The sequence below is a fragment of the Eschrichtius robustus genome, chromosome 18 (assembly GCF_028021215.1).
Source record: "Eschrichtius robustus isolate mEscRob2 chromosome 18, mEscRob2.pri, whole genome shotgun sequence".
Lineage (NCBI taxonomy): Eukaryota > Metazoa > Chordata > Mammalia > Artiodactyla > Eschrichtiidae > Eschrichtius > Eschrichtius robustus.
In genome coordinates, this window is record NC_090841.1 from 18,969,521 (window position 1) to 18,987,432 (window position 17,912).

At 36.7% G+C, this 17,912-nt stretch overlaps 1 protein-coding gene across 2 annotated transcripts in view; it reads right to left on the reverse strand.

Moving 5' to 3' along the window:
- Positions 1–1,023: 1,023 nt before the first annotated feature.
- CDADC1 (cytidine and dCMP deaminase domain containing 1) overlaps positions 1,024–17,912 on the reverse strand; it is a 43,769-nt gene continuing 26,880 nt past the window's right edge. Inside the window, exons 9-10 of one of the 2 annotated variants that reach the window (XM_068526477.1) lie at positions 13,805–13,865; positions 1,024–6,009 (exon numbers count right to left, since the gene is read on the reverse strand). In XM_068526477.1, the coding sequence (XP_068382578.1) occupies positions 5,936–6,009; positions 13,805–13,865 (135 nt within the window). In that variant the 3' untranslated portion in view covers positions 1,024–5,935. Of the gene's footprint in view, positions 6,010–11,997; positions 13,050–13,804; positions 13,866–17,912 lie in introns of those variants that run through there. The other variant, XM_068526476.1, reaches the window with a different exon arrangement.

Consider the following 17,912-nt stretch of genomic DNA (forward strand, 5'->3'; position numbering starts at 1 on the left):
TGCTTTGTTCTATTAATATTGATTTTTATGAGTTCTTTGTATATTTTGGGTATTAACTCTTTATCAGATATATGGTTTGCAAATAAACTTGAGCCTGAAGCCACCAAGTGGACCAATTCCAGCAGAGATGAGTTAAACAAGAACCAAAATACATGGTTAGCCTGGTAAAGTGTTTCTATTTTCAAGCCTTTTAAAATATACAATCAGAAATAACAAATAGAAAGACACCCAAATGCTATGATGTTGAACAAGATTTAATTCTTTATCCCCAAAGGTTGTGTTTTAGAAAATCCGTATTTTTCAGGTATTCCTCATCTCCATCAAGTCTTAAAAACAGCCCTTAGCAGAAGAACACATACTCCTCTGACACAATATCTTTGGGGCTTATCCCCAAGGAGAAGATACATAATGATATTAGGGGGTGGCTATTTATACTAAATATATTAATAAAAATGTTTAAAATGACTGTGGGAAAGGAATTTCATGCTTAAAGCCAAAACATTACAGAAAATACAAAAATGGAAGTGAACGAACATTAATTTACCTCTTTTTTCTCCCCCAAAATCATAAAATGAAAGTAAAGGAGTTTTGTTTTAAACATAAACTTATAGGACAAAGAGAAAAGAGGACTCAATGGTGACATTTTGGAAGCTGTGCCTGTGAATGTGAGGTCTCGGGAGGCTGCTGCAGTGCATGAGGCTGTGCTGTGTTCTACATTGTTCTAAACATCTGCTGCCAAGTAACCCTTGTTAATTTTTTTTTTTAATAAATTTATGTATTTATTTTTATTTTTGGCTGCATTGGATCTTTGTTGCTGCACGCAGGCTTTTCTCTAGTTGAGGCGAGTGGGGGCTACTCTTCGTTGTGGTGCACGGGCTTCTCATTGCGGTGGCTTCTCTTGTTGCGGAGCTTGGGCTCTAGGCACACGGGCTTCAGTAGTTGTGGCTCGCGGGCTCTAGAGCGCAGGCTCAGTAGTTGTGGTGCACGGGCTTAGTTGCTCCGCGGCATGTGGGATCTTCCCGGACCAGGGCTCGAACCGTCCCCTGCGTTGGCAGGCGGATTCTTAACTACTGCGCCACCAGGGAAGTCCCCCTTCATTGATTCTTCTGAGTCTGACTGACAACCCAAACCTTGAAACTTATTCTAGTAGTGTAACTAGGATCATGAAACAATGCCTTCAAGATTCTGAGGGGAAGTTATTCCCAATCTAGAATTCTACACCCAACAAAGTATCAATTAAATTGAGGGTAGAATAAAGACATTTGCAGATATTCATAGCATCGAAAATGTTCCCCAACAATAGCCTTGTCTGACAGTCATCCCACCACCATGTACCCTTTTCTCAGAGACCTTCTGAAAGATATGCCCACCAAACTGAGAAAAAGACTGGATTCCAGGAAACAGGTGTTCCAATTCAAGGAGAAGGTGAAGAATGCCCCCAACTCCCTCCAGGAGAGCTGTGGAGGGAGATCCCGGGAAGCCAGCAGTGCAGAAGGTCTGGTGACCAATTAGCCCAGGCCAGAGGTGGTCAGAGGCTCTAGGAGGGATTTCTTCAATAAGAAGAGCTTTTTAGGACACTCAATGTGCTTGAGCATACTGAGAGAAGTTCACACAACTGGGAGAAGAGTTGGTCACACAACTGGGAGAAGAGTTCGGCTACAGGTTAGCAATAAAATATAGAAAACCAAGCTTGCCCCCCCCTCCAAAAAAAGACAAATTTTAAATTCAGGAAAATAAATTTTATAAGGAAAGGGAAAGTAATCACAGTACACAACATGACAAACCTGAGTAGCATTCACATAGTCATAATACCAAACAATGAATATTGATGCAACCAAAATAAAAGAATATGGGGAGCATGGAAAGATGGAAGTGTGTGGAGACAGTGAGGTGAAAGAAAGCTCTTTCATAATGGTAATTCAAAAGAAAATACCTAAAACTGAAACACTAGTAAGGAACATGTGATTTGGAGATTTGGAGATAAATACAAAATAATCAGCTAAAATAGTTGAGCCTGGTGGCCTCTGGGGTGGGGTGATACAGAGGACAGTGTGGGACTTACTGTTTCAAAGTAAGGTTTATAGGACTATTTGCTCATTTAAAATGTGTAGGTGTAACTTTACTAAAAAATGACTTAATTTATAGTAATGGAAGTCTTTTATTACTGTCACATACATGTTAAAATCAGCCAACATGTCAACATGTACAGGACAAATGTGCACTGACATTAAAAGCAAAACTGAAAATGGAAAAAAAAAAAAAACTGATACTGATTTAGGCCCTTGTGACATTCTGAACTAGACTTTAAGAAATCATTCACCTTCTGGACGCTTCTGTTTCCAGATCTATAAAGGAGTATTCTAAACAGATGAGATCTAAGTTCCTTCGAAATCTGAGTCCATTTAAATGCAATTCATTGAATAGAGTAAATACATTTTTATGGACAAGGTTCTAAAGGGTATTCCATTTTAAATGGGCCTCATTTTCAACTGATACTGATTAATGGGGCTTTTAACTTTTCTTGTATATCAGAAATACGTTATAATTTTAAATGATAGCAAAAAAAACCACCCAAAACCCTTAAGAATATTACACATAAAAATGAAGGTTCTAAACTGTTGCTTAATCCTAAAAAGCAATAGTAATAGCCTCAGCTAAATGCCACGTGGCCACTATTGGCAATACCAGAACTTCAAACAATTGCTCTAAAGTGGGTCAAAAGCAGATTGTTGTGGCAGATCTTAAAGCTGAACTGTTCATGCATAAAACGAGGAAGATTTATGAGAGAAGGTATATTCTCAAACTCAATAAGTAACTGAGGAAGAGAAACCCATAGAAAAGCTGAATGAAAGAAAAAGCTTTGGCAGTGATGCAATGAAACAGTACATGTAAACCTGCATGCACTCTACCTGACAGCTGGGGGGTGAGCCAGGCCCACACTCACCCCGCCTCCAGGTGGCGTATTATATTGTCACTTGGCAGTAAACAAATGCAGAGCTCTTTTTTTCAAATTATGAATTCACTATTATCCTCCCCATCTTTGGAATTAAGGATGATGTATTTTTAAGTGCAAATTTTGATTTCTCACCCTAAGGGATGAACCCTCTTGACTGTGAATTCCTAGATTTTAGGCAGGAGGCTACCCCAGGGCGCTCTTGGTACAGCTCAGCAATCTTTGTGCGAGTCCCTGACACTTCCCTTTCCTGCTTCCCAGTGTGACCATCTATCTCCATTACTTTCTCCCAGAAGTTCATCTCACCCCCACTGTTTGCCTGGCAACACCCTGTAGCCCCTTCAGGACCTCCACTTCTACAAGACCCTTTCTCCGTGACTCACCAGAGCGTATGCTTGTCCTCTTTTGTGCCACCACTGTTCCTACAGTTACATCCACAGGGCGGTTCTCATCCTTGAGGGTCATCAGAATCACCTGGAGGGAGTGCTGGGCCCCGCCCCTAGAGTTTCTGACTCAGCAGGTTTGGGTGGGCCTGAGAACTTGCACTTCTAACGAGTCCCCAGGCGAGGCTAATGCTGCTGGTCCAGGGACCCCCTTCTGAGAATCACTCTATTGCTTGATTTCATGCCTGCGTCTTCCGCTAGACTGTGAGCTTCTGGAGGTCAGGATGCATGTCTTACACATCTCATCTACAGGGTCTAGCCAGAGTCTAGCAGTCATTCAGTCAATCAACAAATATTTATTGAATGTCTGTTATGTGCCAGACACTGTTGTAGGCACTGGATTCAGCAGTTTAAATACATACATGCACATGCACACACACACACACACACACACACGCATCTCTGCACTCAAAGAGCTTTCCTTCTGGTACTACATGGTAAACTCTCAATAAATGTTGAAATCTGGCCAGTTGCACAGAAGGAAATATGGCATTACCATGACCATTTTAATAGTGCTACAGAAATAACCAGTTTTCCATTTCCTAATCATAGCTCTTCCCATTTGTATGTTTCTCCCTTCCGATATTCCCCACTATGTCCAACACATAAATCCACAAAACTGGCAAAACATTTGCTGATTGATTTACAAAATAGTTGATGTAGCTGACATATCAGTTGAAAACAACACATCATATAAGATGAACTTAAGCATAATGTAAGCAAATCTCAGTATTTAATATCGATAAATGTTAAATAGCTTAACCACTGGTTTTCAAATTAGCCTTAGTTACCTCTAAAGGCATCTTTCCTCCCATCCCTCTCTATTCCATGTCCTACATCTGTGGTGAAATGTTTACAGCAGTTCTCAACTGCCAAGTATGATGACTGAACTCCCGGAGGACCTAAGCACGCTGCTGTCCAAGCAGGGACATCGGTCAACATGTGGACTGTCCTGTGTAAAATTCTGAGAAACTGATAGGAGGCCTTGTGATGATATGTGATGCCCTGGAAAGAAAGGGGGCAACAGCAGAGGCGAACCTGATTCCCCGCATATAGCCAGGGCAGTCATTCCTCAGCATGTCACGCCCCAGGCCTGCAGGCCCCAGGCCATGCAAATCCCTCTCTAACTCTAGGAAAGTAGAAAACATGTACCTTCATCTTTGGGCTAATTTTCTGAAAGTTTCTCAGCAATAAAAATGAGAGGACTCACGAAGAGCAATTTGGAAAATAACTGAACTGACCATAATGTTTACTTTCAAGACTTTCAGTATCCTTAAGGTTTGCAAATGTTTTTATAAGGCTTTCCATTCAAAGCCATGAGACATTCTGTGCTAATTATATGGAGGGAATAATGGGCAGCATTTATGAATGGAACTTGAAAAAGGCTAGTTTCAGTATTCCAGACTAAAATATTTCTTCTCTGTTAACATCATAACCAAATTTGAAGTTTGTTGTTAGTGGTTTCAAGAGTCAGTGATATCAAATAGTAATACTGTCTCAGAATTATATTCTCTTCCTTTTGCTACCCAAAATCAGTGATATAAAAACACCCTAGTCCAACAAATGATCGTGATTTCTACATATCGAAAGACTGAAGAAAAATTAATAACCTTGTTAGAAATATACTTTTATAAAGGAGACCAGGTCCACCAACTTCATTTTTATGACTCAATCCTAATTAAGTAAATTCTGATTATTAGAAAGCTTTGAGTATAAATGGGAACTTTTGGTGAGCCACACACTGACTTAAAAATGGCCAGGTTGCCATTTATTTTCCTGGAGTAGTTTACTAATTATCACCTTCATAATCCAAAAGAATATTTCTGGGCTTCCCTAGTAGCGCAGTGGTTAAGAATCCGCCTGCCAATGCAGGGGACATGGGTTCAAGCCCTGGTCCGGGAAGATCCCACATGCCGCAGAGCAACTAAGCCCGTGTGCCACAACTACTGAGCCTTCACTCTAGAGCCTGCGAGCCACAAGTACCAAAGCCCGCGCGCCTAGAGCCCCTGCTCTGCAACAAGAGAAGCCACCGCAATGAGAAGCCCACGCACCGCAACAAAGAGTAGCCCCTGCTCGCCACAAATAGAGAGATCCCGCGTGCAGCAACGGAGACCCAACGCAGCCAAAAATAATAAATAAATAAAATAAATTTATAAAAAAAAAGAATTAATATTTCTGAAAAGGTATGTAATTCTCCGCTGAGATGTGCGCTCCAATAAACCAGCCCCTTTCAAACTGGTTAATGTAAAGCTAAGACAAGGAGAAATCAATCTGTATGGCCGACTGAACTGGTCTCATTAAATTATTGATACCTCATTCAGTGTAATAAAAAAACACACCACTATATTCTGGAAAACACACAAATCTAAAATAAAAATATTCTCATTAATATCATTCATATGCTAGTAATAAATTAGCTTTCTTTAAAAATTTTTCAATTATATCCAAAATCCATTCTTATTTTCTGAGTTAACAAGGCTGGATTTTAAAAGTGCAATAAAAATTCTTGAGGCCTTCACCCCAGTTTAGACAAGACTTCTTAGTGGTTTGCAAGACGCAGCTTCTTGTTTTGGTGCTGTTCTTCATCCTGGGGTATGGGTCCCAACACACCATCTAGCGTTCAAGAATAACTTAACATCAGAAAAATGTCACTTCAAATAAATGACTATTTGTTAAAGTCACAGAGGTTGTAAGATCAAAATAATGCTTAAGTTAAAAAGGAATACTGATTTTATCTTAAAATAATTCTCAACTGTTGAAGAACAGATTCTAGATAACTCACTCAGGTAACACAATATCTGACCTTTTAAAAACTGGATTCATTCAACAGTGTATAGCCAACAATTCATAAAACTGTTTTGGGGGGAGAGTTATTATTATTAGGCTGGAGGAAGCAAAATGCACCTACTTATCCTCCAGGGAGAGAAAGGAGCCATCTGTGGGGCAGGGAGGGTGTGAGGGAACACCCCGCCATTCCCACTCCTCCACAGGAGGGAAAACTGACCCATCTCCTTGGTCAGGTGGGAGAAGGGCCTGGCTTGAAGCTCTTCCCATCATTTGATTTCCATGGCTTTCCTGGTACATAAACTGTGTGTTTAAAGTGCACAATTTAATGGGTTTTAACACAAGTACGCATCCGAGAAACCATCACCACAGTTAAGGTGATAAATATATCCATCATCTCCAAAAGTTTCCTCTTGCCCCCCTGCTTCCTGTCTTTTCAGGAATCTGCCTGCTCTCCAAGCCTCTGTGTCCTGCTTTGCTCTGTCTTCCTAGTCTTAAGGACACAGGTGGAGGTAGATCTGGAAAGTCCTCTCTCTCTTATGATGTAATACTGGAAACATTAAAAGAAAGAATATGTGTAATACAGATGGGAGTTCTAAAGCCTAATATTAAATTAACACTCAAGAACCTACTACCCAACCCCAAAACTAGAATGCTACCACCTCCACTATGCTCCGCAATCTAATCCTATCCCTCTGTCACCCCCATTCAGAGGTAACCGCTATGCTGAATTTTGTGTTGATCATTCCATTACTTCTTAAAAATAATTTTGCTACATGTACTAACCAATACACTATTTGCCTTCTTATTGAACTTTATATAGGAATTGCATCATAATGTATTTACCAAAGTAGATTAGTGGTAGCCTGGGGCTGGAGGTAGGGGAAAATAGGGATGACTACAAATGGGTAAGAGGAGTCTTTCTGAGATGATGGAAATGTTCTGAAATTAGGCTGTGGTGACAGTTGCACAAATCTGTGAATCTACAAAAACCCACTCAATTCTACACTTTAAAAGAGCAAATTTATGATATATGAATTATACCTCAATAAAGCTCTTATAAAATTGAAAAAGAGATAGCGATATTACTTGTTGATATAAAACACTTGTTAAAAAATACATACAAAACATAAATCTGCAGTTCGATGAACAATCATAAAGCAAACACACATTTAACCATTAGCCAGGTCAAGAAATACAGCATTGCAAGCAAAGCAAAAGCATTCCTCTCATCCCCTCCCCCATCACGACTCCTCCTTCACATACTTCCACCCACAGCATGTCTTGCCCTTCCTTAGTGATCTAGGGACAATAAATCCTGGCCACAAGACCCATCTTGATAATAAGTGGCAAATATCGCCTCTTCCATGGCTTGCCTTTGTACTCTTTTAATGGTATCTTTTGACAAACAGATGTTCTTAATTTTAGCATAGATAAATTAATTCATTTTTTTATGGTTAGTGCTTTTGGTGTCCTTTCCCTAACAGCAGGGAATTGTTCTCACCCCTTAAAACACTGTTATTGAATACGCATTCTTTAAACAGATACATATTTTTTCCTTTCTTTTTAAACGCTTTTCTTTTCCTGATAAATTCTGAAAAAGAAAGATGGAGTGGATATGTATTTCTTTCCAGATTACAAATAAAAAATTTACTACTTGAATAAAATAAAGCTAACTCAAAACATAGAAAATCAATATACTCACATAGAAATTATTTCCATAAAGACTTTTTTTTTAAACTCAAACTCCTCCAATTTTGCTTTTTTGACACCCTAATGATTGCCAGCCAGTATATCAGTTAATCACTAAACTTATTTATTTTTTAAATGTTATTTTTTTTTTATACAGCACTCATCCATTTTATACACATCAGTGTATACATGTCAATCCCAATCTCCCAATTCATCACACCCCCCACCCGCACCCCCCGCTGCTTCTCCCCCTTGGTGTCCATACATTTGTTCTCTACATCTGTGTCTCTATTTCTGCCCTGCAAACCGGTTCATCTGTACCATTTTCTAGGTTCCACATATATGCGTTAATGTACGATATTTGTTTTTCTCTTTCTGACTTACTCACTCTGGATGACAGTCTCTAGATGCATCCATGTCTCTACAAATGACCCAATTTCATTCCTTTTTATGGCTGAGTAATATTCTATTGTATATATGTACCACATCTTCTTTATCCATTCACCTGTCGATGGGCATTTAGGTTGCTTCTATGACCTGCCTATTGTAAATAGTGCTGCAATGAACATTGGGGTGCATGTGTCTTTTTGAATTACAGTTTTCTCTGGGTATATGCCCAGTAGTGGGATTGCTGGGTCATATGGTAGTTCTGTTTTTAGTTTTTTAAGGAACCTCCATACTGTTCTCCATAGTGGCTGTATCAATTTACATTCCCACCAACAGTGCAAGAGGGTTCCCTTTTCTCCACACCCTCTCCAGCATTTCTTGGTTTGTAGGTTTTCTGATGATGCCCATTCTAACCGCTGTGAGGTAATACCTCATTGTAGTTTTGATTTGCATTTCTCTAATAATTAGTGATGTTGAGCAGCTTTTCATGTGCTTCTTGGCCATCTGTATGTCCTCTTTGGAGAAATGTCTATTTAGGTCTTCTGCCCATTTTTGGATTGGGTTGTTTGTTTTTTTAATATTGAGCTGCATGAGCTGTTTATATATTTTGGAGATTAATCCTTTGTCCGTTGATTCGTTTGCATTTTCTCCCATTCTCAGGGTTGTCTTCGTCTTGTTTATGGTTTCCTTTGCTTTGCAAAAGCTTTTAAGTTTCATTAGGTCCCATTTGTTTATTTTTGTTTTTATTTCCATTACTCTAGGAGGTGGATCAAAAAAGATCTTGCTGTGATTTATGTCAAAGAGTGTTCTTCCTATGTTTTCCTCTAAGAGTTTTATAGTATCCGGTCTTACATTTAGGTCTCAAATCCATTTTGAGTTTATTTTTGTGTATGGTGTTAGGGAGTGTTCTAATTTCATTCTTTTACATGTAGCTGTCCAGTTTTCCCAGCACCACTTATTGAAGAGACTGTCTTTTCTCCATTGTATATCCTTGCCTCCTTAGTCATAGATTAGTTTACCATAGGTGTGTGGGTTTATCTCTGGGCTTTCTATCCTGTTCCATTGATCTATATTTCTGTTTTTGTGCCAGTACCAATATTGTCTTGATTACTGTAGCTTTGTAGTATAGTCTGAAGTCAGGGAGTCTGATTCCTCCAGCTCCGTTTTTTTCCCTCAAAACTGCTTTGGCTATTTGGGGTCTTTTGTGTCTCCACACAAATTTTAAGATTTTTTGTTCTAGTTCTGTAAAAAGTGCCATTAGTAATTTGATAGGGATTGCACTGAATCTGTAGATTGCTTTGGGTAGTATAGTCATTTTCACAATATTGATTCTTCCAATCCAAGAACATGGTATATGTCTCCATCTGTTGGTATCATCTTTAATGTCTTTCAACATTGTCTTATAGTTTTCTGCATACAGGTCTTTTGTCTCCCTAGGTAGGTTTATTCCTAGGTATTTTATTCTTTTTGTTGCAGTGGTAAATGGGAGTGTTTCCTTAATTTCTCTTTCAGATTTTTCATCATTAGTGTATAGGAATGCAAGAGATTTCTGTGCATTAATTTTGTATCCTGCAACTTTACCAAATTCATTGAATAGCTCTAGTAGTTTTCTGGTGGCATCTTTAGGATTCTCTATGTATAGTATCATGTCATCTGCAAACAGTGACAGTTTTAGTTCTTCTTTTCCAATTTGTATTCCTTTTCTTTTTCTTCTCTGATTGCCGTGGCTAGGACTTCCAAAACTATGTTGAATAACAGTGGTGAGAGTGGACATCCTGTCTTGTTCCTGATCTTAGAGGAAATGCTTTCAGTTTTTCATCATTGAGAATGATGTTTGCTGTGGGTTTGTAGTATATGGCCTTTATTATGTTGAGGTAGGTTCCCTCTATGCCTACTTTCTGGAGAGTTTTTATCATAAACGGCTGTTGAATTCTGTCAAAAGTTTTTTCTGCATCTATTGAGATGATCATATGGTTTTTATTCTTCAATTTATTAATATGGTGTATCACACTGATTGATTTGCGTATATTGAAGAATCCTGGCATCCCTGGGATAAATCCCACTTGATCATGGTGTATGATCCTTTTAATGTGTTGTTGGATTCTGTTCGCTAGTAGTTTGTTGAGGATTTTTGCATCTATATTCATCAGTGATATTGGTCTGTAATTTTCTTTTTTTGTAGTATCTTTGTCTGGTTTTGGTATCAAGGTGATGGTGACCTCATAGAATGAGTTTGGGAGTGTTCCATCCTCCGCAATTTCTTTGGAAGAGTTTGAGAAGGATGGGTGTTAGCTCTTCTCTAAATGTTTGATAGAATTCACTTGTGAAGCCATCTGGTCCTGGACTTTTGTTTGTTGGAAGATTTTTAATCACAGTTTCAATTTCATTACTTGTGATTGGTCTGTTCATATTTTCTATTTCTTCCTGGTTCACTCTTGGAAGGTTATACCTTTCTAAGAATTTGTCCATTTCTTCCAGATTGTCCATTTTACTGGCATAGAGTTGCTTGTAGTAGTCTCGTAGGATGCTTTGTATTTCTGTGGTGTCTGTTGTAACTTCTCCTTTTTCATTTCTAATTTTATTGATTTGAGTCCTCTCCCTCTTTTTCTTGATGAGTCTGGCTAATGGTTTATCAATTTTGTTTATCTTCTCACAGAACCAGTTTTTAGTTTTATTGATCTTTGCTATTGTTTTCTTTGTTTCTATTTCATTTATTTCTGCTCTGATCTTTATGATTTCTTTCCTTCTGCTAACTTTGGGTTTTGTTTGTTCTTCTTTCACTAGTTCCCTTAGGTGTAAGGTTAGGTTGTTTCTTTGAGATTTTTCTTGTTTCTTGAGGTAGGCTTGTATAGCTATAAACTTCCCTCTTAGAACTGCTTTTGCTGCATCCCATAGGTTTTGGATCGTCGTGTTTTCATTATTTGTCTCTAGGTATTTTTTGATTTCCTCTTTGATTTTTTCAGTGATCTCTTGGTTATTTAGTAATGTACTGTTTAGCCTCCTCGTGTTTGTGTTTTTTATGTTTTTTTCCCTGTAATTGATTCCTAATCTCATAGCGTTGTGGTCAGAAAAGATGCTTGATATGATTTCAATTTTCTTAAATTTACTGAGGCTTAATTTGTGACCCAAGATGTGATCTATCCTGGAGAAAGTTCCGTGCGCACTTGAGAAGAAAGTGTAATCTGCTGTTTTTGGATGGAATGTCCTATAACTATCAATTAAGTCCATCTGGTCTATTGTGCCATTTACAGCTTGTGTTTCCTTATTAATTTTCTGTTTGGATGATCTGTCAATTGGTGTTAAGTGAGGTGTTAAAAGTCCCCCACTATTACTGTGTTACTGTTGATTTCCTCTTTCATAGCTGTTAGCAGTTGCCTTATGTATTGAGGTGCTCCTATGTTGGGTGCACATATATTTACACTTGTTATATCTTCTTCTTGGATTGATCCCTTGATCATTACGTAGTGTCCTTCCTTGTCTCTTGTAACATTATTTTAAAGTCTATTTTATCTGATATGAGTATTGCTACTCCAGCTTTCTTTTGATTTCCATTTGCATGGAATATCTTTTTCCATCCCCTCACTTTCAGTCTGTATGTGTCCCTAGGTCTGAAGTGGGTCTCTTGTACACAACATATATATGGGTCTTGTTTTTGTATCCATTCAGCAAGCCCGTGTCTTTTGGTTGGAGCACTTAATCCATTCACGTTTAAGGTAATTATCGATATGTATGTTCCTAATTACCATTTTCTTAATTGTTTTGGGTTTGTTTTTGTAGGTCCTTTTGTTCTCTTGTGTTTCCCATTTAGAGAAGTTCCTTTAGCATTTGTTGTAGAGCTGGTTTGGTGGTGCTAAATTCTCTTAGCTTTTGCTTGTCTGTAAAGCTTTTGATTTCTCCATCGAATCTGAATGAGATCCTTGCCGGGTAGAGTAATCTTGGTTGTAGGCTCTTCCCTTTCATTACTTTAAGTACATCATGCCACTCCCTTCTGGCTTGTAGAGTTTCTGCTGAGAAATCAGCTGTTAACCTTATGGGAGTTCCCTTGTTTGTTATTTGTCGTTTTTCCCTTGCTGCTTTCAGTAATTTTTCTTTGTGTTTAATTTCTGCCAGTTTGATTACTATGTGTCTCGGCGTGTTTCTCCTTGGGTTTATCCTGTATGGGACTCTCTGCGCTTCCTGGACTTGGGTGGCTATTTCCTTTCCCATGTTAGGGAAGTTTTCAACTATAATCTCTTCAAATATCTTCTCGGGTCCTTTCTCTCTCTCTTCTCCTTCTGGGGCCCCTATAATGCGAATGTTGTTGCGTTTAATGTTGTCCCAGAGGTCTCTTAGGTTGTCTTCATTTCTCTTCTTTCTTTTTTCTTTATTCTGTTCTGCGGCAGTGAATTCCACCATTCTGTCTTCCAGGTCACTTATCTGTTCTTCTGCCTCAGTTATTCTGCTATTGATGCCTTCCAGTGTATTTTTCATTTCAGTTATTGTATTGTTCATCTCTGTTTGTTTGTTCTTTAATTCTTCTAGGTCTTTGTTAAACATTTCTTGCATCTTCTCAATCTTTGCCTCCATTCTTTTTCCCAGGTCCTGGATCATCTTCACTGTCATTATTCTGAATTCTTTTTCTGGAAGATTGCCTATCTCCACTTCATTTAGTTGTTTTTCTCAGGTTTTATCTTCTTCCTTCATCTGGTACATAGCCCTCTGCCTTTACATCTTGTCTATCTTTCTGTGAATGTGGTTTTTGTTCCACAGGATTTTTCTTTCTTGCTTCTGCCCATAAAGACTTGTATTTCCTGATTTTTCAGAGTAGTCAAATCATTGTTATTATCAAGAAAATTTTACTTATTATACTAAACTTCTACTTACCTTGAATTGAATCGAAACAGAAAGATAACATGGCTAATATTTTAACATAATATTGTACAGTTAATAATAATTAATGTTCCAAATTATGTGCCTGAGGAATTGCAAGATCTCCCAAAGATTGTATTACATTAAGAGTATGTGTGTTAATATGCAAATAATAAAGCTCTGAAGATTACTAATTCATTTATGGTAACTGTGATGACTCTTAATTAGATTATTCAAATAACCAGAATATTTCCACTCTCTGACCAATCTGAGCTAATGTGGCTTTACTCTAATAAGAATGTACATATCCTCATAATTTGGCCCTAGATCCATCTGTATTAATTATATGTATTTTTCCTTTCTAACTGCCCAAGAGGCTTTTGTTTTGGTATAGAAGAGCACTGTCATCTACTTCCTCATGTAAATTTAATTTATAAATTCAATTTGTACATGATTATTTGTATTAAACTGCAGAGCCCATAGGACTAGTCCTTAATCAGCAGTTTCCATGACACCTAGCAAATAGCAGATACACAAACGTCTGTGAACAAATTGAATGGCAAAAATGTAACCTGCAAAAAGAAAATGCTCCATCTCCAACCACAGCAATTTCCAACACCTGATCATTATAATTCCCTATGTTTCCTTTCTTCTTAGCAGCAAAGTCAACCTCAATAAAGGACTTGTAAATACTTACTCTCTCTGCTTTCAGGTTCATTTTGCTCAAGAACACAAGTTCTTGATGGATTCAGTTGCCACTGTAAAAGGACACAAACATTTTATTTATATGTTTAATAAATAGCATTTCAGCACTGTGCTTTCAAATATCAAAACAGCTTAAAACAGTGTAAGAAAAAAGAGTTAGTGTGTCGTACCAACCAAGCCCTAATAACGACTCTGAATGACCCTGAATGATATGACTTCTGGAATGAGAATCAATATTCTTAGAGAAGGAAGTGTAAAAATCCTCCTTTACCTTCGTTTTACAGGTAAGGAAGTGGAAGACCAGAGAAGCGTAGTGAGTTGCCCAAGGTTACATACTGACTAAAGACAGCAGTAGCACCAGAACCTGGGTCTGCCCATGCCCAATACTATAGAATTTCCACCACTTCATATTCTAGCTCCAGGTCCTACAGAATCTTATAATAGCTAGAGAAGGCCTAGATAGAAAGAATGAAAATAGGACAATTTTAATATAGTAATATATTCAATATATTACTATATATTAATAATTTTAATATAGTAATATATTTTAATATAGTAATTTTAATATAGTAATATATTTAATATATTAACATATATTATAATTATATATAATATATATACTAATATATTAAATATATTACTATATATTAATATACAGTAATATATTATATATACATAATATATTACTATATATTAGTATAGTATATATACACTAGTATATATATACTATATATAGTATAGTATATATATATAGTAATATAGTATAGTATAGTATAATGTAGTATAGTATATATATATATAGTAATATATATAGTGTATATATATTACTATATATAGTAATATATTAAATATATTAGTATATATTAATAATTTTAATATAGTAATATATTTAATATATTAGTATATATTAATATATATTATATATATTATTGATATATAGTAATATTAATATATATTACAATTTTAATATAGTAATATATTAAGTATATTACTATATAGTAATATATAGTAATATTGCCTTTTAATATAGTAATATAATATATACTATTATTTTTATCATAGCATACCATTTATTGTATCATATCATACCATATCACATCTCCTCTGAGTACAGTTTTCCATCTCAATCATTCAGAAAGAAATAGAGAAGCATGAAGATTCTCAGATATTACAGTGATGACTGGAGCAGCAGATAAGAAAAATTGAGTGTAATCAATATCTCAAAGCACACCCTTCCTTTCTTATTTGCCTAGAAATCCCCATCATCAGAATCACTAATGACTTAACCAAAAAAGCCCCACTAGGGCACTCTCTCCAGAAAGACACAATTAAGTGGATAGTTCCTGGGAGCCTCTTCCAGAAGCATCAATTAGTTCATCAGATGAACTAATTAATGTCATGGGCCTTGAGGGAGAATGAGATATAAGACAGACATTTTACCACGTATAAAAAAGTCCTTGGAAAGGGAAGACATCTAGAACTGTTTGGTCACCTATAGAAATGGGATGGTTCGGATTAGCACCAGGAAAAAGGAGGATTTCCAAGCAATGGGAAGATATATGTGAAATTAACAACAACAACAACAAAAAAAGGCATGTTCAAAACATGTCAAACCACTAAAATCTATTACTTTGGGCAAAGTAAAAACTAATAACCTTGAATTTACATTTAAGGATCATCATAAAAAGATTATGTCTAACTGTGAAAACTTAGAAGCAATCTAGGTGTCCAACAAAAAGGGAATGGTTAAATAAGTTATGTCCATAGGTTGCAATACTGTGTAATCATTAAAAATTATTTCTGAAGAATTTTCAATGACACAGAAAATACAGTTACATGTTAACAGTGGTATCTATGAGCTGTGGGATAATATCTGTTCTTTTTTTATTTTCCTCTATATATCTGTTCTTTTTTCTATTTCCTCTATAATGAGCATATGTTACTTTCACAATTTAAAAAAAAGTAATATAACCTAATAAAGAAAAATTCACATGTATTAAACAGAAAAAAAAATAGTTTCTCAGTAAATGGACTTGGGTTTACACAGGTAAAATATATTCTTGGAAATACTGTTGCCCAGCCCTAGCTTAGTCTGCAACAACCCCACAGAACAGAACCTCTTATCTCAAGGCATATGGTAACACCTCAAAGAGAAAAGAAAAAAATTTTCAAACACAATTAATTTCAATTGGTTTAATGTTTAAAAAAATGAAATTTACTGGTACTCATACTACTTTTGACAGTCTAAAAGCAATATAATCATTATAAAAATTCCAATTTGGAACAAATACTAGTTCGTGTTAGTTACTGGTATTTACAAAACTAGGCATTTAGCTAACCAAGTAGTTTAAATCATTGACATAATATTGCAAGCCAGGCCAGATGAGGGAAAGGATGAGAGCGTGGAGAGCTAATCTTCACTGGAAGGAGTACAGAGAGACCAGGTGTACCTGAATGAGGGCACTCCTGGGTGGGTCTTGGCCCAACAGGTATTTCTGAATCCCATCTCTGCCCGAGGGGCCTTCACTCCCTTTGTCTTCCTGTCTCTTCCTGCTTCTCTTGCCCTTTCTTACATTCTTCTGATCTCTTCATTCTCTTTACGGTGGAAAAGCTACTGAAATCCACCAGTAAGCAAGATATTTCAGAATTCGCTTAACCCAGCACTCACAGTCCTGAAGAGCTAGGTCACTTACACTTTATAAAGAGAATTATTTCTTCCCAATCTTCAGGAGGAATGAAGGAACAGAAAACAAAAATACAGAACTGGTGATTTCCCTTTTGATTAGATGGATACAAACTTGTTTAGTTTTACAAAAGAGGCATCTGTCCCATCTCTCCCTTCTTTCAGTGCCCCCCTTTTCTTTTTAAAATCATGTCTTTTAAATAAGACAACTGGAAATAAAAATAAAAGTATATGACAAAAATGAAAAGGATAAAAATTTATGATTCTTCATACATACACATAAACTAGGAAACTAAATAGTGTGTTGTTATATTAATTTTTAAATAAATTTTTAAATATATATATGGTTTAGTAAGTATTTTTTAGGTGCCTTATATGTTCCAGGCACCCTGGATTCAAACAGAAAAGTAAAGTTGAAATTTATAAACAGTTCTATTATATGCCTTTTGTACCCACTGCAAACTACAGTATATAAATGTTATATTAAATGCCAGAATTATGGGACTTCCCTGGTGGCGCAGTGGATAAGACTCCATGCTCCCAATGCAGGGGGCCCAGGTTCGATCCCTGGTCAGGGAACTAGATCCCTCATGCATGCCACAACTAAGAGTTCACATGCCACAACTAAGGAGCCAGTGAGCTGCAACTAGACCTGGTGCAACCAAATAAATAAATAAATAATTTTTTTTTTTTTTTTTTTTAAAGCCAGAATTATCAAAGCAACATATGATTCTGGACAGGATCCTTTTGCTGTATAGAACTTTATTGGGACAACTGGTAAACCCTGATTGGACTCTGTGGATTAAATGGTAGCAACATATCAATGATAATTTCCTGAGTTTTGTGGTTGTATTGTTGTTATGTAGGATAATATACTGTTTGAGGAAATATACAAGAAAGTATCTGAGAGTGATCTTGCATCATAGCAACAACTTAACTCTCAAATGTTCTGGAAAAAAAATATTTGTAGTATTTTTGTAACTTCTGTATGCTTGAGATTATTTCTAAAAACAAAAAGTTTTTTAGAAACCAAAGTAGTAAAAAAGCACAAAGAATTAAAGTTCTGAGTTTTCCACAAACCACCTCAGCACTTTTTTGGAAATGTCAAATATTAAATTCTTCTAATTTTTTCCTGATTTTTCTCATGAGAAATGCACGTGTGTGTGTGTGTGTGTGTGTGTGTGTGTGTCTGTGTGTGTGTGTCCCCTTCTTTTGGGTAATCTTAAACTACTTTCACCTCTGTCTACCACTTCAATCCAGAAAGAAGGGTGAGGGAAGAGGTGGGTCAAGGATTTTGTTAGCCACCAGATGGCACCAAAGGACTAACTAATTCAAGATCTGTAAGGTCAATGCACAACTCTCAATAGAGATCTATGTTCATAAGGCAGATCCTAAGCTGAACATTTGTAGTTAAGCA